General features: G+C 54.0%; 1 protein-coding gene across 2 annotated transcripts in view; it reads right to left on the reverse strand.

The window, feature by feature from the left end:
* FBLN1 (fibulin 1) overlaps positions 1-20,287 on the reverse strand; it is a 79,667-nt gene that overhangs the window by 22,119 nt on the left and 37,261 nt on the right. The window contains exons 12-15 of one of the 2 annotated variants that reach the window (XM_032345930.1): positions 18,249-18,368; positions 17,347-17,478; positions 15,742-15,865; positions 216-358 (exon numbers count right to left, since the gene is read on the reverse strand). In XM_032345930.1, coding sequence (XP_032201821.1) covers positions 216-358; positions 15,742-15,865; positions 17,347-17,478; positions 18,249-18,368 — 519 coding nt within the window. Of the gene's footprint in view, positions 1-215; positions 359-7,790; positions 8,239-15,741; positions 15,866-17,346; positions 17,479-18,248; positions 18,369-20,287 lie in introns of those variants that run through there. The other variant, XM_032345931.1, reaches the window with a different exon arrangement.

Consider the following 20,287-nt stretch of genomic DNA (forward strand, 5'->3'; position numbering starts at 1 on the left):
CCCTGATGCCCTAGTACTTGGCACAGAACCAATGCTCAACAGCTGTTTGCCGAACAGCTGTGACCCAGAAGAAGCGTTCTCCTCAGTGGAGAGCCGGGAACAGGCCGGCGTGGTGCCGTGAGCACTGGGGACACTGGGAGCTGCTGAGGCCACTCTGTGTCTTTACCAGGATGTAGCTCCTTGGAGGCCGAGCTCTCGGCTCAAGCTCCACTCACCTTCAGGGCGGGTGAACTCTCGAAAGGTGGGCAGCGACACGACGGTATGCGAGATGGTATGCACCGGGTCCAGCACGCAGGTGACATCGTTGGGACGGCAGGACTTGACACAGCGGACGGTGTCTGTCTTCTCCTGGCGGAGCCTGAGGGGAATCACAGCACAAGGGGCGGATGGGAAAGTCGGAACTGCCCCTCCCCCAGAGACCCAGGCTCCACGAGGAGCCGCAGGTGGCCTGGCGGGGATCGCCTGACCCAGAAACGGCCCCACCGGAGAGGCGCCATGGCCTCCGCAGCCCACCTACTCGGCGGGGCTGCCGCAGAGCCCTTCCTGCCAGCTGGACTGGGACCCACACTCCGATGTCCATCTGCCCTGTGCGCAGGCAAAGCTCTGCTGTGGGCCCAACCGTATGGGCTGGGCTTCAGTTTCCGCCACTGCAGATTCATGGGCTCGACAAGTGGGTGTTGAAGCCCTACTGGGTGCGAGGCACCAGGGACGCGGAAGCAAACATGGGAGACGTGGTACTGCCTCCCCAGAGCCCCCAGCCAGGTGGGTCACGGAAGGGAGGGAGCTGCAGACGTAGTGCCCAGCTCAGTGCCTGGCACGAGGAAGTCAGACCCCCAGTGTCATGCGACAGACTTGGGGGGGGGGGAAGAAGGGGGTGGCTTGTTTGCCAGACAGATTTTAAATCCTCCTTATTGTAAAATAAAACACAGATGCAAAACCTACCCGGAACAAAGACACCGTTTAATGAGTATTACGATCGCCACTCAGGTCAAGAAAGAGATCCTCCGTCTGCCACCTGAGACCCCCTCATGTGCCGCACCAACCTCAGCACCCCTCTGCGTGCCTGCCCCCTGCCCAGGACCCCTGTCCTGACAGTGCCAGCATCGCCCACCTGGCTTTCTTTATGGTTCGTATCACAGGGGTGCACGCCTCGAGACGTAGCCGTTTAGATTTGCCCGTGAGAAAAGCATGCTCTCAAGTCCTTTTTAATCTATGGGTTTCCTCTGTCTCTTCATTTCCCAGAAGTTGATCTGCTAAGGAACTGGAAGTCTCTGAGCCATAGCGCTTCTCCAGGCGGGCCCGCCTTCTGCACCTTCCTGGTGCTACGCAGCGAGTTCTTCTGTTCTCTGCATTTCTGCCACACTGGCTGCTGGATCCAGACCCGATCAGATGTAGCCCCAGGCCCTTTGGCAAGATGACAGTTGGTGACGTCTCTTCTATCGGGGGGCACCTGGTGTCTGGTTTTCTCTCTCTCTGTGATGTCAGCAGCTGTCGATGCTCAGGGCCTAGACCCGTTGATTCATTGGGGATTGCAAAAGGCTGGCAATCTGATTCTGTCGTTTCTTTTCAGTATGTTAGCTGGTTCTGGAAAGAGTGCTGCCCCTCATACACAGTCTGGAGTATCGTTCATAGAAGAAAAGGAAGATCAATGCCCGATTCTTGCCTTGTTTTTACAAGTTTTCAGGATCATGAACTTTCTCTCTCTCCATCATCACCCAGAGCATAACCATTGATTTTTTAAAAATATCAGTATAAACTCATGGATTTAAACTATTTGATGAATTTCAACCCATTGCAATTATTATCCTTTGCTGGAACTCAAGCTTTCCCCTCTTTGGTCAGAGGGAAGATCAGAGTGGCTCCAGGAATCTTCAGTAGCTCTCTTACTCTGTGTCACAACAGGGTGGTCCGTCTCATCTTGTTCTTTTCCTTCCCCAGCTACTTCTCCAAGAAGTCTTGGGTTTGTTTGGGTTTTCTTTTAAAGTGGAAAATGGTATTTCAAGGCCACACCCTAGGTACCAGGTATGGTGGGTGCTGCTGGCCTCGCCCTTGCCTCCAGGCCTCTTCCGTGGATTTTTAAAGGTAAAATATATCATGAGTTCCTACTCCTTTTTCTAATTCAAAACAAGAACCAGACAGTCTTTTAATCTCTTCTATATTACAAAGGAATCCCTTTTCTTCCATGACAGAATCCTGGCTCTTAGGAACACAGGAGACGATAGAATATTCCACAATTATTGATGTAATTATTCCATATTCCAACACGTTAGTCTCAGAAGGGCAATGCTAAAATTATCACCACTGATGTAAGTACTTAAAATAATGTTTGTCTGGCAATGTACTCCCTACTCTACCTGCAGTTTTTAACAGATGTGCTCTTTCTACATTGTTTGAACGTATAACAATTCACAGAATACGATTTCCTTATAACACTCACTTGGTTGTAGCTGGATGTGTAACTATGCCTAATGCTTGCACAGCAATACTTTTGCATGGTGATAATACTTTGTGTCCTTTGTGCACACAAGTCTGTTTTATTGGGTGTATAATCTTGGCCTATGTTTTCTTGAGGATCCTAAGTATTCACTTTCTTCTAACATAAGTGTTGCTGTGAAGAAGTCTGATGTCAATATAATATTTTCCCTTAAGCACTGTTGCTGGTTTTACCTAGATGCCTGCTATATGTTTGTCTTCTCTTTCTTTCAGGGTCTGATAACTTTACAAGACTATGTCTTGGTATTTGCAGCTCTGAGTAGGTATGTTCGGGAATGCTGTGTGTTTTCTCAATGTCGATTTTCAAATCTTCTTTTTTTCTTAATTTCTGGGAACTTCTTTGAGTTAGCATTTTTTAATACTTATTTCTTTCCTTTGTTGTGGGCTCAGTCCTCAGAGAATTCTATTATCTGTATATTAGGTCTTCTTTGTGTGTCTTCAATATCTGTCACTTTCTCCTTAAGCCCTTTCATCTCTTCTATTTCCTTTTTGATCTGTAAAATTTGTCTTCTTCTCGGGCACTCTTTCTCTCAAATATTTATTTCTGCAGTTATAATTTTTTGCTATAATTTTAAATTATTTCCTGGGTTCCATCACTTCATTTCTCAATTTTTCCTAATTCTGACTTACAGTTTTCATCCATTTTCGACCATTTTCCTAATGCTTTTACTTTGTTTTGCTATAGGTTACAGTTTTGATCTGGATTTGGAGCGTATCTTTCTAGTGTGCCTACATTATGCAGAGAGATGCCATTCCATTCCTTTTCATTCTTTCTCCTACAATAATTTTATATGCGATTCAGCATTGCTACTTTTTGGTTGATCATTTCCAAGTGAAATTAATTATCCTAAAATTTTAGAAAAAGGCATATTTACAGCAGCTGTTCTGCTTCACAGAGCTCCCTCTTCTGTCATTAGCAGCAACTTGCTTTCTAATATTCCTCTACATTTACCTGGATTTTATCTGCAGTCTATTGTCTCCTTCCTATTCAACTCTGCATTTCACTTCCAACAGCTTCTCCATAGTGTGAGATCCACCTTAAGGCAATCCTTGTTGGGTCCAGTTCCAAGAGTTCCTAGGGGCTAGATGGCTCCATTCCCTCTACACATCCATGAGCTCCTCGCATGCACTGAGTAAAGTGTCTCCCAGTCTCAGCCGCTGCTCCAAAATTTTTCTATTGTATTTTCTAGGGAATGTCTGTTGACTCTTCTGGAGTCTTCCACTGCTTTCTTCTGCACAGGTGCTAAGACCATGCAGGTAGACATGAACTGTATCTTGGGGTTCTTAAGGATATGATGTCATCTTGTTTAGTTGGGCATGTTTTCCGTGATCTGTCCAGCTGTCTGTGTCTTTTGGGTTGGGATCCAGAGAGCTTCAAACACCATGCCGCCGCATCTTCCCAGATTCTGTGTGCTAGAGAGTTCTCACACATTGTCTCATTTAATCTCTACAGCTTTTCCCTCCATACCACATTGCCTCCCTCTTTAGCTAATAAAACGTCCTATTCTATACCTGGGAATGACAGAATAGGGATTGTATCCATGATTTCAGAAATAAAGCCAGACTAACAATCTGACCAGCACTGACAAATCCTGGAAATCCCACCCTCTTCACAGCATCTGAGGCAGCAGGGGGGCAGGGTTTCAGAGAAGACTCCAGAGCCAGGCTTCCTGGGTTTGAATCCCAGTCCCGCCTGATACCAGCTGTGGGACTTTGGGCAGGTTACTTATATCTTCTCTATGCCTCCAAGTCTTCCATGTGAAATGGGGGAATCATAACAGCATTTTCCTCACAAGGCTGTTGGAAGTGTTAATAGAGTTAAATGCTTGGAGCAGTGCCTGGGCCTCAGTAAAGAGTACACGTGTTAGCTATCATAGCTATGATTATTATCATTATAATAATGACAATCATGATTATTATCATTTGCCCTTGGGAGCTAGAGTTAGTAGAGTGATCAAGTCAGAAGAACAGAGGCCTAGGAGTTAGTCAGAGGTGATGGCAGTGACCTTGGACACATTCAAACCCTCTGAAGCTTCATTTCCCGATCAACTCAAGGTCTAAATGAACACTCAATTCCTTCCAATGAATGAAGAAGCCAACACTTACTGACTGCCTACTATATATACACCAGATAATGCCTCATTTGCAATTGCAACTAATCTTCAAAATAACCCATAAGGAGGCCATGAAGCTCTGAAAGGCCAATGACTTATCTGTGACTTTGAATAGTTCATAAAACTAGTAAATGTCAAGGAGGACATTCCAACTCTTGTTTCTTTTGTTATATTTCTGCCCTGCATTATCTCAGCAACACAAGGTAGGACTATCACTATGTAGCCGCAAGGAACTACAGGGGCTACATAGTGATAGGAGATGAGCCTTCACGTAATGACAGGCTATCACGTAGTGATAGGAGATGAGCCATAGTGAAGGAGATGAGCCTTCACATAATGCAGATATAGCCCCTCATGTGCTCTCAGGCACACACACGGAGACAGCAGAGGAGTCCTAAAATGGAATAGGCCACCTTAAGATGTAGGGGGTTCCACAAACAAAGGAGAGCACAAGCAAACCTGGAAAGTCCGTTGGTGGGAAAATTGCAAAGGGGACTCTGGCAAATCCTGTAAGGTCAATGCATGGCCTCTAAAGCCCTTGAGAGCTTTCCCCCACTTGATACTCCTATGGACATGAAGGAAAAATGTTTCTTCCAACCTGAATAATCTGGATCATGATGAAAGAATAATTGAATGCAATAACTAGATCCCTGCTGTAACATGCTGACTTCACAGAAGGTAATATTTGAACTGAACCTTGAAAATATCATCCATCCCTCCAACCATCCATCATCCATCCATCCAACCATCAATCCATCAGTCCGTCCAACTGTCCATCCTTCTATCCGTCCATTCATCCATCCAACACCCATCCATCATCCATCCATCCAACCATCAATCCATCAATCCGTCCAACTGTCCATCCTTCTATCCGTCCATTCATCCATCCAACACCCATCCATCATCCATCATCCGTCCACCATCCATCCATCAATCTGTCCATCCAACCAACCATGCATGCATCCATCCATCTATATGTTTATTCGGAGGTTTACTGAACTCCTTCTAGGCCAAACACTCTGAAATTGTAGAGAATACAGACATAATCCCTGTTCTCAAAGGGCCCCAGTAGGGATAATAAAAAGTAACAACCATAAGACAACAGGGAAAATGTTCAGATGGAGTATGTCCAGGGCTATGAGAGTTCAGATTAAGGAAAGCCTTCATGGAGGAGGTGATCTTTGAGCTCACACTTCAAGGAAAATAGCAGTCTGCAGAAGGATGGCATGGCACGTGTTAAAGCCAAGGGCAGGCACATTCAGGGAAGGGCAAGCAACTCTGCATGGCTAGAACAAAGAGGATGAGCTAGGATGAAGCTAGAAAGGTGGGCAGAGCCTTGAATGCCATTCAAGAGAGTTGAACTTCATCTCTTCATAGAAAAGAACCACAGAAGGTCCTAATGAGAGAGGGACATCACAGACCAGTCCTTCAGAGGGGGTCCTCTAGTTGTAACTTGGAGAATGCACTAGAAGATAGGAGACTAGGAGGCTTTCCAGACCAGACATGAGCAGAGAGAGGTATGGGAGACAGATTGGAGGCTTGAGGTGACTGGCTAGAAGTGTGCATGGTTCTATGGCAACTTCATTGCTGCTTCTATCAAAAAGGACAGGGCACAGTTTCCTGTATGTCCGTCTCCCCTACCAGATGGCAAGGCCAGGACACCCTCCCCCACCAACTTACATGTCATCGTAGAAAGGATCTTAGGATCCTGCAATATCCTTTACTTGATTCCTCTGTGGCGTTCTGCCTTCCCCTCTTGTTTCTGCTCGGAAACAGCATCGGCAGTTACAGAAAATGCTAGAGACATAAGCCAGTGTTGGCAGAAAGTCATTCTTTCCCTCAACAGACATGGACAGAGCATGTACTATGTGTTGGGCAGCTCACCAGGAGCTAGGGACACATCACCAAATGAGATGGAGCTGGTCTCTGCCATCACAGAGGCTTCTGGGTGGTGGAGAAGACATCTGTGAGACACAGACACACGGGAAGTGCGAACAGTGATAAGCATAACAATGGAGTGTTATGAGAAAGACTCACAGAGGAGATGACAAACCCAAGGGTGCTGAGGAAGACCTCACCAAGAAAGGAATGCTTAAGCTGAGCTTCAACCAACTTTCAAGCCGAGGGTGCAAAGCATGTGCAAAGGGCCTGAGACAGCAAAGAACTCAGCAGCATGGCTCAGGGGAAGTGACCAAGGGGAGAACAATTCGAAGGCAGGCCGGAGATGCATGCAAGGACTAAGTTACACAGGGCCTGAAAGGCACTCTGGGGCCTTGTGACGATGGTTTGGCTGGAATCATGGTAGGGAAGATGAAGAGAGGCAGGTGGGTCAAGGCCCATGCTGAAAGTACTGTGGTAGAAAGGAATAGTCCGAATTGTGGAACTCTGTGAAACCAAGGTTCAAATACCAGCTGTGTGATCTCGGGCAACACTCACCCTCCCTGAGTCTCTATGGGGATGAGACACCTGACTTGCACCCCTGGAGGTAATGCACAAAGGGCCTGAAGCAAGCTCAGTGGTTCCCATGAGCGGGCACATTTATTGTGTTGTCCTTTACCGCCTCCCGGCATGGGGACAGAACACCCAACAGAGGCAACCAACCTTATTTAGGCAAGAGCTGCAGCCAAGATTCTATACCTGTGTCCAGTGTTTTTCCACCACCAGTTCAGGCTTCTCATCAAGACAAACAGAAAAGAGGCTTGAATCTCAGAATCGAGTTTTTCTGACTCCAGTAAATGGTCAGCTCCAAGCGGTACAGCAAGGAAACCAAGCAGGGCCAGAAGCCCTGGTCCCGCAGCCCAGCTCTGCCACAAATGGGCCACAAAACCCTGGCCAAGCTCCCTCCCTTCTCTGGGCCTCAGTTTCCACGTTTGTAAAACGAGAGAGGAAGGAGCTCAATGGCTTCAATGATCGCCTCCTCCTTTGGGCTCAGCGCAAAATGGAGAAGAGATGTTTATCCAAAATGATCCAGGTGAGCTTCCTTCTCCCTGCCCTGCGGCTCCCTGGTGAGGTATTCAGTGACCTCCATCAACAGGGAACCCGCCCATGCACTGACAAACACTTCTCCATCACCGCACGGGGGTGGGGCCGGGCAATGGCAGGTGCCCGGCACCCCCCACCCAGTGGTAAACAGCGCGGAATCCCCACCGTGCGAAATAAAACCAAGGCACGCGAGGCACGCTGTGTAGGGATCGCCTGCTACGACTTTATTAAAATCCCGGAGGGGAGGGTTAGGAAAGCGACAAGAGGGAGCCCCCGGCGGCCCAAAGCAAGTGCTCAGAGCTCTGCGGACACAAAGATGAAAAGCTTGGCGACAAAGGAGCTGACGGTGCCGTGGCGGTAGAGGTCCATCTTGACGGTCAGGAGCAAGTCCCTGGGCTCAGGGACAGGTTTGGTGAGGGCCACCACCCCGCTGTGGTGGCTAACCTTCCGGGTGGTGAAAAAGCCCTCCTCATTGCCACCGGTGATAGCCAGCTGCATGCTGTCCCCAGGGACGGCATTGGAGGGGCCCATGCGGAAAACCACCGCGGGCACTTGGATGTTGGTGGGGAAAGAGAGGTGGTAGTACGTTATTCTCAGAGGCAGCTTGGGGCACTCCTGATTCTCATGGCAAGGCAAGCGCTCGCAGCGGCTGCAAGAAAAGTGGACAGAGAGACAAGAAGAGGGTCAGAGCAAATTCAGCAAGCGGAGGGACAACAGAGCGCAAGGGAAAGCGGGGGGCTCGCTGTGCAGGGCCTCCCGCCACCCCTCTGGCCAGTTCGGCCAACAGGAAGAGCCCCCCTCACTCACCTGCAGGAGGTGCCGTGGACCTCCGGGCCGCTGACTCAGCCACTAGCCTCTTCCAACACCCGCAGGGGGCGCTGGGTGGCTGGGGCCTAGGGCTGCGCCGGGAGTGAGGCGTGTTCCCTCTCACTGGCAGAGCCCCACCCCGGGCCACGCTCACCAGGCACGCCCTGCCCCCTGAGTGTCGTCCAGGCGCCTGGCCCCTCACCCAGACAGTGGCCGGGGCCATACAGGGCTCTTGGTGGGTCACAGAGAGGACCCCGGAAGTGATCATCTCCGCCATTAGCAGTCACGGCTGCCGCCATCTATCAGGCGCTTGGACATTCATCGTCAAGCTTTCTCTAGTGGGAACACTGGAACTGCTCTGGGGCTGTGGGTTGAGTGCCATTCTTCAGATGAGGAAACTGAGCCCGGAAGAGTTCGGGGCCTTCCCAAGGTCGCAGAGTGAGTGAGGAAGCCAGATTTGTGCTCTGGCAGGGAGGTCTGTTCCTCCGCCCCCTCGCTGAGCCTCGTGCCCCAGGCGCAGGTCCCTGTAGACCCACAGGAACAGCCAGGGCTTGGAATGGAGGAGAAGACAGGTTCTAACTTGCTGTGACAGGATGGGGAGAGGTTCTGACTTCCTGTTACATGTTCTAACTTCCTGTGACAGAACGATGACAGCCTCTAACTTCCTGGATGGAAAGAGGTTATGATTTCCTGTTATAGGTTCTAACCTCCTGTGACAGAATGATGATGGCTTCCAACTTCTTGTGATAGGATGGAAAGAGCATCTAACTTCCTGTGACAGGTTCTACCTTCCTGTGACAGGATGGGGAGAGGTTCTTACTTCCTGTCACAGGTTCTAATTTCCTGTGACAGAACAACGACAGCCTCTAACTTCCTGGATGGAAAGAGGTTATGATTTCCTGTTATAGGTTCTAATTTCCTGTGACAGAATGATGATGGCTTCTAACTTCCTGTGATAGGATGGAAAGAGCTTCTAACTTCCTGTGACAGGTTCTACCTTCCTGTGACAGGATGGGGAGAGGTTCTTACTTCCTGTCACAGGTTCTAATTTCCTGTGACAGAACAACGACAGCCTCTAACTTCCTGGATGGAAAGAGGTTATGATTTCCTGTTATAGGTTCTAATTTCCTGTGACAGAATGATGATGGCTTCTAACTTCCTGTGATAGGATGGAAAGAGCTTCTAACTTCCTGTGACAGGTTCTACCTTCCTGTGACAGGATGGGGAGAGGTTCTTACTTCCTGTCACAGGTTCTAATTTCCTGTGACAGAACAACGACAGCCTCTAACTTCCTGGATGGAAAGAGGTTATGATTTCCTGTTATAGGTTCTAATTTCCTGTGACAGAATGATGATGGCTTCTAACTTCCTGTGATAGGATGGAAAGAGCTTCTAACTTCCTGTGACAGGTTCTACCTTCCTGTGACAGGATGGGGAGAGGTTCTTACTTCCTGTCACAGGTTCTAATTTCCTGTGACAGAACAACGACAGCCTCTAACTTCCTGGATGGAAAGAGGTTATGATTTCCTGTTATAGGTTCTAATTTCCTGTGACAGAATGATGATGGCTTCTAACTTCCTGTGATAGGATGGAAAGAGCTTCTAACTTCCTGTGACAGGTTCTACCTTCCTGTGACAGGATGGGGAGAGGTTCTTACTTCCTGTCACAGGTTCTAATTTCCTGTGACAGAACAACGACAGCCTCTAACTTCCTGGATGGAAAGAGGTTATGATTTCCTGTTATAGGTTCTAATTTCCTGTGACAGAATGATGATGGCTTCTAACTTCCTGTGATAGGATGGAAAGAGCTTCTAAATTCCTGTGACAGGTTCTACCTTCCTGTGACAGGATGGGGAGAGGTTCTGACTTTCTGTCACAAGTTCTAACTTCTTGTGACAGAATAGAAAGAGCTTCTAACTTCCTGTGACAGGATGGGAAGAGGTTCTAACTTTCTGTTATAGTTCTAACTTCCTGTGACAAGATGGTGATAGCTCCTAACTTCCTGTGATGGAGACAGAGACAGGTTCTAACTTCCTGTGACAGGATGGGGACACGAACTATCTTCTGCCTCCTGAAGGCTGGCCTTCACACTCTGATGGCAGCCACCTCAGGAAGTGGAGCCAAAGTGCATAGCCCTATGGGGCATGGCAGAGCCTGTCCCAGAGAGTTCTGCCATCTTGACGGTGCTGGGATGCTCCACCCGGGAGCAGGTACTGTTCTAGTCCCCTGTCGCGTCTCCCTTTTAGCCCTTCACGTTTCCAGGCCTCGTGTCAGGTCACCTGGACTTACTTTACACTTGGCGAGTGTGGTCTTCTTCTACATCCTATCTCCAGCTCTTTATCAGGACTGGTGGGAAATCATTTCGCTTACTCGGCCACTTGCCATTCTGAGCACTTAGGAAGGCCATCCCTGGAGTGAGCTCCATGAGGCTCCCTGGGGGATGGTCCCCCATGGTAGGCGACAAGTCAGGCATGGGGGGCCCAGAGACAGAGGGGAGAGACAGTAAAGAAGGTACGCAGAAGAGGGTGCTTTGAGGGGCGGCCTAACCCCAGGCACACCCAGTCCAGGCCAAATGGGAGTGTTCCGGGTGACCTGGGAGTCCCTAAGGGACGGCACCTGTCATCGGGCTGGGTTTCTCCTTTGTGTACTCACGTCACTGTCCCACTTTGTCATCCTGTTCTACTGATGGGAAGGTCAAAGCTCAGCGAGGACACGTCCTTGACTCCACAGTCTGGAGTAAGCGGTGGACACAAAATTGCCCTCCCTGGAAAGCCTTTGGGCGCGCATGCGCAAACACGCACTCGCTGGCTATTTCAGGAAGGGCCTGGTGGGTCTGGCCAGCAGGTGGCACTAGAGTCTCCTTCATGGGACTCAGGCTGGCCCACGTCTGTGTGGCTGGTATGGTACCCTGTCCAAGGACAGGGTTCTGATTGGTCAGATGGAAGCGTTAGCCCAGCGAGTGGTGTGGGGGGAGATCGTGCAGTGAGCGTGACGCTCTGGTACAGCTCCCGCAGGCCTCGCACACCAGAGAATGTGACACTCTTCCAGGGGCTCTCCTGACCCCAAAGCCAGAGCGCCCCTAGCACTTTCTTGAACAAGGCGGATCTGAGACTGGCCCTTTCTAGAGCTCTCCTTTCCCAAGGGCCAGGCCATGGCTCTATGGCTTCATCTCCAGCACCCAGCACAGGACACCAGTATGTGCTCAATAAACAGACACAAGTAACTACGGCCCCCATTTCCCCGTCAGTTCCAACCTCAACGGTCCTTCCCCGCTCTACCCTGCACTTACTGACACATCACAGAAGTCCTTAACTACTGCATCTGGGAAACTGCCTGCCCTGATTGGGCCCGACACAAAAGCCTTCGTTAGCGGGTATGTCTGGACCAAGGAGGGGCCACCGTCACGCAGAGAAGGGCCAGCTCCCGGGACCGCACGCCTTGGTTTCCATCTCATCGTGTACGAGAGAACAACGTGCCCCACTTTTTCATTCAACCAGTTGGATCAGAACACCCAATTATCTGAGAAAGTACGATTATTGAAAGTTGGCACACACCGGAGAAGGAAGGTCCTCCAGGCCCAGCCCCTTCGCCTGGGAGGCATGGGCACCGGGGCCACCCCCTAGGCTATCTCACGCTCACAGCCTTCCCAGCTGTCACTTCCCTGACTTCCATGCTGTTGTCATTCTGGAGAGAAGCCCCAGGAACAGGCTGCGGTGGGACACTCGCCCCTCTGTCCACCCGCATTATACCCTCAGGCCCAGAGCCACGCCAACCAGGGCTGCCCGGCCTTGCTCTAGCTTCCAAGACCACGAGCGTCAGGGCTCGGCCCTGCTGAGGAGATAAAGAGGATGTTTTCAGCCCCATCCCAGGCTCTGGAACACTTGGACATTCTTCCTGTGGGTCAGAGGGAATCGTGTGGTCAGGATCTTAACAAACGACATGATCCTAGAGGCCCAGCCCTGTGGCTTGTGTGGCTCAGCCTACCGGGTCATGCTCCAGTTACCACCCCTCAGCTGCCAGGGACACTGCCCAGAAGGAGGCTGTGTGGAGAGAAAGAAGAAGTCTGAGGCCCAGAAAGAGAAAGAGAGAGAACATGAGCGCCTTCAATCCTCCCTTTCGAGGCCCCCGAAATGCTCACCTCAGAAATGGTGGCTACTGGGTCTTTCCTAATACAGCTCTTCCGAATTTTACAAATTGCTTTCTGAAGGTCAGATAATAACTTCTCTAAGAGGAGTTTTGATGAGGAGGAAAAGAAGCCGTAAAAATGGTAAACTCCAGCCTGAGCCGTTAGTGGGGCTGAGAAGATGGGCCCCTCCTTGCTTGGAGCCCTGGCCAGCCTCCTGCCCGTGTTGCTTCACAACTTGTCGGAGGCTGTCACTAGGCTCACACTAAGCTCTGAGCTTCCGTTAACCCCCCTTCCTGGGAGGGGGCAACCATAAGCCCCGTCCTGTGGTCACTCAACCTGGGATTCCGGTCCCAGCCCCCGCTTCCTACGCTGGGTTCCTGGCTGGCCCGTGATTCCCCACCGGGATCAGCCAAGAAGAAAAGTGTAACCAGATGGGCTCCCATGTGTAGTGGTGGCGGCCCCGGCCACCCAGTCCTTCAGAGCCCCCACGTCGTCACCCATCTGAGGTGGGACAACTCCGTTGGTCACATGGTCAGCCAGCCACAGAGCAAACGGCAGAGAACCTCCCCGTCGGGCTTGCACCCCAAGGCAGAGAAATGGGGATGTCTGGTGATCGTTCTCCTCCCCATGACTTTTCCTAACCACGGGCACTGGGGTGGCACTGGGCTGGATGCCTGGAGCTCGTTACCGCTAATCCTCGCTAATCCTAGAGGTCTTGCCAAGCAGGTGTTGCAGACACAGAAAGGACCCCTGGGTGGCCAAGACACTGACCTGAGGCCACAGCCCCAACAAACAGGAGAACAAGTCTGGAAGCTTAAAATCCCAGCCTGGGTTCTTCCCATTTCCACGCAGCCCCTCAGGCCGAGCCCGGACCTGGACACCAGGGGCCCCGCCCACCCTCCCTTCATCCATGAACACTGGCAGTGAAATACGCCTTTGGGATGCCTACTCACACCCCACCAGGCTGAACCCAGTGTGAACCTCATGAGGGGGCTCCGCCCCACAATCCCTGCTCATCTCATGTGAACCGGGCAAGGGGGACATCACCGTCCCCTTGACGGCTCGAGTATGGCGGCTCCGAGAAGCTCAACAGACCTGGAATGGGCTGAGCAGGGAGGCAGACATGCGTGAACCTGACTCCAGGCCAGCACCTTTCCGGAACGCCTCAGCATCCCCACAGGGCTTGAGAGCACTCAGAGGGGCTGGTGGTCCGGGAGTCAGGTCCAGACTCGGCTCCCAGCTCCTTTCTCCTCCCGCTCTGCTGCACCGCTGGGTGGTGCTGGGGAACAGGAACGTGTGACAATCTTGGCCATTTTGGGGGGTGTGGCTGGGAGACCCATCCTTCCCTTCTCGCCTGTGTTGTGGGTGGGGGCCCACTTTCTGTCCTCAGGGAAAATGATGAGCCCCCTCGTTATCTGTCCCGGGTACCGGCCGATGAATCAATCCACGGACCAGCACAGAATGAGCCCTGGAGCATCAACCCCCTAGTGAGTGGAACGCGGGTCCCGGTTCCCTGCTGAGCGCCCCATCTCATGGCCAGAACCCCTTTGCTCCCCTGTCCGCCAGCCCATCCCGCCCCCCACCCCTTCCCTCTCTGTCTGACTCAGCTCTTCCCTCCCCCTTCCCTCTAGCCTCGCCTACTCCAGCACGCCCCGCCCCCCACTCCAGCCCTGTGGGGACCCTGCTACACCCTGTGGCCGTTGCTGTTCAGTCTTGTGCCCCTAGTAGGCACAGTTCAGGGGTGGGAGGCCTTGCAGCCCACTGTCTGCCCAAACCAATAAATGACTTTGTTCAGTACGCGCCAACATGCGGCGGAGAGGGGCCCGGTCTGCCCCTTTCAACCACGACCTTGACACACAGCGCCCACCTGGCAGCCGGCAGCTTGGGAGACGTGCAGGCCCCCACAGGGCAGCCGCCTCCTCTGGGTTTCATGGCTGGGTGTGAAGGGGAAGTCCACACCCTGGGCCAGCCGGTCTTCCTGAGTCCTCAAACCCAGACACAGACAAAGGCCCGGGAGAGCAGGCACTTAAAACCCACAATGGCAGCCCAGCCTCGAAGTGAGGACACGGAACCTTCTTAGCAGTCAGAGGAATGGCCTCGCTGCCCTCTGGACCTCCGGGTAACCCATGAGGTCTCTGGAAGGCTGCACACTCGCAGACCCAGCTCTGGAGGGGCTGGGAGCTCACGGGGGTGCAGAAGGCCGTGAGCGGCTGTGTTTCCAGGAGGACAGATATACCCACGCAGGGGAAACAGAGTGGGCCTGCAGAGCTGAGCGGCCAGAGAGTGAGCGCAGACCCCCAGGAGGAGCCCAGAGGGCTGCTGCGGAGATGGGTTATCTGAGCATCTCCCGTTCTGGCACTCGGCGAGCTGGAGGCCAGGCCAGAACCACAAGCCAGGGCAGCCTCCTCGAGGCTGAGCAAGTGGACACCGAGGCCGAGGCCGGGTGCACCAGCCAAGAAGGTCTTGACCCTCCAGCGGGAGCCGCCGACTTAAGGTGGAAAGGCCGAGTCATGGTCAGCCTGGCTGTGTGAGGGCTTTGAGCATTTCCAGGGGTTGGAGAGAGGGTCACGCATCTGTGCTCCTGAATCTGGCCCCCCTGGACAGCTCTTCCTGAGACTACGGACGGGGCACCCAATGAACCAGGGGCAGGGTGGTGTGTAAGGAGACCAGAGGGTCCTCACTCTGCCCTGAGGAAGGGCGTTTCTAGAACATTCCAGCACACATCCCACTGGCCTGGGAGGGAGGGAGCTTCCAGGGACATGGGAACACACAGCTTCAAGTCTGGGACACAGACCCTTCGTGCTGGGCCCACACCGTCACTGGGCTGAATGGAATGTGGCTTTTAGGAAGTGGGGGGGGTCATCGACGGAGGATGCCCCAGCAATCTCAGCTCACCCAGAACCAGCACTACCTTCATCTGGGTCAGAGGACGTGCATGTGAGAAAGCTGAGGCCCCGCGAGCTGTGCCCCTGCCCTGGTCCAGCCTGGGGAAAGCACAGGCCTGGGCTCCCCCAGGGCAGGCCCACCTGCCTTGAAGTCATTACCCAGGCTCTCTGTACTCTCCTGGCATGTAGGGGCTGGAGCCTCAGGGCCCCCCTGGTTTCCCAGGGCTCCCGTTGGGGGGAGGGGGTGGGCACAGTCAGTGAAGCACCTGCCCAGCCCAGGAGCCATGGCCCACAGGAAGGCTGCTGCGAAACACCCTAGGGCCCCGAGGGACTTACGTGTCTGCGGAGCGGCGGTAGTTCTTGGGGCACTCGAAGGCCAGGCAGCGGAACCCCCCCTGGATGTTGAAGCAGGTCTCGTTGATGGAGCAGTTGTGGATGCCGGTCACACACTCATCGATGTCTGTGGGAGACCCCAGGGCAGCCCAGTGAAGGCGGAGGCCACCCGCGTCCTCACCATCCCGGACAGAGAGCCCAGGCCTCCCACCACGGCCCCTTCTCTCGCAGGATATCGGTGTTTATAGTTTGTACTTATTATGCACAGTTCCTGGGGTTGGGGGACAGGAGCAGGCCTGGAAGGACCCCACACAGCACAGGTGAGGAGACCCGGGCTTAAAGGAATTCTAGGCTACGCCTGGGGCCTGGGGTCAGTGATGCTAGGGGCACCGGACTGAGAAGACCCTGGACGCAGGGAGCTGTCCCCTTCCCACAGCTCTCTGAAGCAGCCCCACGGTGGGGCCCAGGGGACGCCACCACGCCTGGGAGGCATCTGCGAAGAGGGGCCAGGCGCCTGATGTTGGTGGCAAAAACAACTCCTAATGTCAAAGACGGAGGTTCAGGAATGTGCTTCTGCTGGTCCTGGCGGCACACCCGGGCTGCGGTGAGGGAGCCTGGCCAGAAGCAAGAAAGTCATCTCCTCCGCCAGAAAGGAGAAAACAAAGTGACTTCCACCCAGAGCTGCAGGCGAGCTGAGTGGGTCCCTCCCAGGAAAGGCCACCGCTCCCGCCTGCCTTTGATCAAAGTCACCTTCTTCATGACCAGAGCTGACAGGGCAGAAAGTGGGGCCTCTGGAGCCTCTGGGTTGAGAGTCCCGTGGAGGGGGGGCTCTTGAGGAAGGGGCCCACAGACCCAAGCTCTGTGACTCAGCTTCTGGGGCTGTCCCTGGACCCATTCCTAGGGTCCTTCTTACACAAATATCCACCCGGCATCCCCTGTCAGTTGCCAAAGAGCTCAGTTCCGGAGCTCACAATGACCCCTAGAGTGCTCTTAGACAAGGAGCCGAGTACAGATGCGTGTCACTGGCCCCCTCATTTAGCCCATGCTGGAGCTGACCCTGGCCCCAGGAGGACCCTCATGTGGCCATCGTGCTCAGAACTACAGACAGGTGGGCAAGCTCCAGAATGCACCCATCCTCTTGCCCAGGCAGTCACCATCAACCCTCTGGGACAGGAGCCTCCAGCACCTGCTGCCCGTTCTGTCCTTCACTCGGGGCAGGCTCCCATCAAGGGTCCATCGGGTGGGCAAATGCCATTTGGAATGAGCGGCCCTGTGCTGTGGAATGGGGTCTTCTGGCGCCGAGCTCCCCTGTCCTCCTCGGCTAGCATCTTCCTAAAGGCTGTCATCCCCCATTCTGGGCCCCTGGGGGTGTCGAGGGCCCAGCAGGAGGATCAGAAACCCCTGAAGACAAGTGTGCCAGGTACGGGAGACCAGGGTATGTGTGCAGAGTCCTCCCGTCCCTGTCCCAGATGCCCCCATCTGTGATGTCGCCCCTGGGCCAGGGAAGCACTCCCCACAACGGGGCCCGGGGCCACCCGGACTCAGCTCCCCTGCCCTGCAGAGCCCTGTGCATGGCCTGGGCAACCCCACGGGTTCCGCAATGCTCACCTTGGCAGTTACGACCGTTGGGGGCCAGCCTGTATCCAGACGGCGGGCAGCTGCACTGGAAGCTTCCAGCGATGTTGACGCAGCGATAGGAACAGATGTGGCCGCCAGTGGGCAGGGCGCATTCGTCGATGTCTGCAACAGAAAACACCCTCAGCATCCCCACTGGGCCCCGGCCGGGCTACGTTCCCGACAGCAGGCCGTGATGGGGCATCTGAACACAGGAAGCCTCTGGATGCTGCGGCGGCCTCAGAAACTATCATGCCAGAAAGGGAAACTGAGGCCCAGAGAGGGGAAGGGGCTGGCCTAGGGTCACACAGTGAGGTGGTGGTGTAAAGTGTGGCAGACCGGGGACTCAGGGAGGGAGACAGCACACGGGACAGGTGATCTCCAGGTCTCAGCTTGCATGATGATGCTGAGTACAAATGTGCTTATAAAAATGACACCCGCCGGGGCAGGGGGAGCCCTAACAGCAGCTGCCTCAAGCGCCCGCGGTGCACCAGGCACCCTGCAAAGACCTTCCAGGCCGACCTCCGCTTTAATCCTCTGACAGCCTGGCAGGTCTGGGCTCAGCCCTTGGGGGCAGAGGACACACGGCCCCGGCCAAGGGGAGGCAGAGCTTCGGGTCAGGCCTGCGAGTGGCCCCCTGGGCCCCTGCTGTATCCCAGGGTCGCCACCAAGCCCACACACATGCGGTTCCTGCCATGCTGGTTCAAGGTCCCGGCCCAGGGGACGGTCGCCGGTTACGTGTTCGCAGCTTTCTATTCCTCACTCGCTATGGCTTCTCTGTATCCAAATAAATCTCAGCTGGAGGGGAAAAGGACCCACCACCCACCAGCCCGAAAGGGCGTTCAGCGGGAGAGGTTTGGGAGTCCCCTCCCCTCGGCCGAGTGGGGTGCCCCCACCTTCGCAGGTGACGCCGTCCACGTCGCTGAGCTGGTAGCCTCGCCGGCAGTAGCACTGGTAGGAGCCGTACACGTTGGCACACTCCTGGCTACAAGGGTTGCTGCTGCACTCGTTCACGTCTGAAAGACACGGGGCACCGCAGGTCAGCGCTCAGAGTCCGCCACCCACCCCTGCTCCCAGGCGGGGCTGGAGACACAGCAGCTCCCTCAAGTCACCCCAGAAGAAGGGCCAGAAGTCCCGTGGTGCTCAGCACTCACGCTTGGGGCTGGGGACCCGCCTGGGGTCGTCCCGAGGGAGCACGGCCCCCAGTCCATCCCCCATGCCAGACAGCTCTGGAACCTCTCATCGGGACCACAGTAAAGCCTCCAGTCTCGGCTCCTTCCAGTGGGTTCCCCCCAGCCCATCGCCAGATCCGTTCTAGTCCTCAAATGGAGCTCTGATCACAGCCCTCCCCGATGCAGCCCCAAGACAATACCCTCTGCAGAGCAGGAGGCCTGGGTGAAGAGCCGAAATGCCAACATTCCCAACATGCCAGTGCTTGGCACGCACCAGCCCACTGGGCAGTGCTGGGCTCCTGCTCCTCTGTCTCCTTCCCTTAGAGCAGGAATCAGCACACACCTGGCCCACCACCTGGTTTTGTAAATAAAGTTTTATTGGCACATAGCTACGCTCACTCCCTCATTAACCCCGGTCTGTGGCTGCTTTGGCAACGCAGCGGCAGAGGCGATAAGCTACAACACAGAGCGTAGCTGGCTGAGCCTGAAATATTTACTATGTGGCTTTTAGGGAAAAAAAATTGCCAACCCCTGGCCTAGAAGTCCCTTCTCACACATATTTACTGCTAACTCCTAGCAGGGCAGGAGGGGTGAGCAGCTGAGAGTGTCCATTAGCTTCTCACCCCATGTTTTGTCCTACAGCAACCTCGTGCCCAGCCTGGCTATCACCTGCTCACCAGGTTGCCAGCTCAGCTCTGCCCCCTGGGGTTTCTTGTCACATCCTACAGACACTCCTTGACGGCAGAGCCCATGTTCTCGCTCTCCACCTTGCCAGGGGGCCTTTATAAATGCTTAGTGGAATGATGCACCCAAGCTGGCCAGGCCCTGGTTTTCTGTCCCCAGTGTGGCCACTAATGTAGATGTGAGTATCTCCTCTCCGGCCACTTCGGAGTGACAAGGAATGGCATAAGCCATGAACAATAGCGGCAGGGACATCAGCGGTCTCCACAGACGGCACTTTGTCTCGTGCGGGATCCTGCCCTGGGATGAGCTCCTCCCATGTTTCACCCCGACTCCCGGTAAGGTGGGCCCCGCCACCCCCCACATTTGTGGAGGAGGACGCTGGTGCCCAGAAATGCTGAGTTACTCCTTCAAGGCCCTAAAATGGCAGAGCTAGGATTAGAACCCAAGCTCAAGGGAACCCAGCCCACGTGTGAAGAGTTTCCTTGCCGATACCCATGCATTGGGTCTGGTTCTTGGGGGCAGATCTGAAATTCTTGTGGGGACCCTAGGGCCCAGAACCCCATCTCACTGTCCAGCCTCCAGTTTGAGAACTGTGTGTCCTGGGTGCCTCTGGGCATAGTGGACTTTCATGATTCTTCCATGGTTGGTCCAAAAGTTGTGCAGGACAGTGGGAGAGGACCGCTGAGGGCTGCCAAAGCTCTGTCCTTTGCTGACCCCAGACCCTAATTCCCATAGAAGATGTGATAGCTGTTGAGCACCTACTGTGTACCAGGCCCTGTGCTGAATGTATGACCCACTATCTCGGTCCATGCCCCGAGGAGGCCGGTGTTCTGTGCTAACCAAAACACTCGGCACGAACAGCTCCGTCCAACCCCCACCAGGCGGACGGAGAGACCCAACCAGACTTCAGCCTGGCTTCTACGGGCCCAAGACAAGAAAGCCTAGGGTGATGGGCTCGGACCCTTAAAATGCCTCCTAAAAAGCTCAGTGCTGGGGCGCCTGGGTGGCTCGATTGGGTTCAGCCTCTGCTTTCAGCTCAGGTCACGGTCTCAGGGTCCTGGGATCGAGCCCCGCATCGG

Source organism: Mustela erminea, chromosome 6, assembly GCF_009829155.1.
Source record: "Mustela erminea isolate mMusErm1 chromosome 6, mMusErm1.Pri, whole genome shotgun sequence".
In the NCBI taxonomy this organism is placed as follows: domain Eukaryota; kingdom Metazoa; phylum Chordata; class Mammalia; order Carnivora; family Mustelidae; genus Mustela; species Mustela erminea.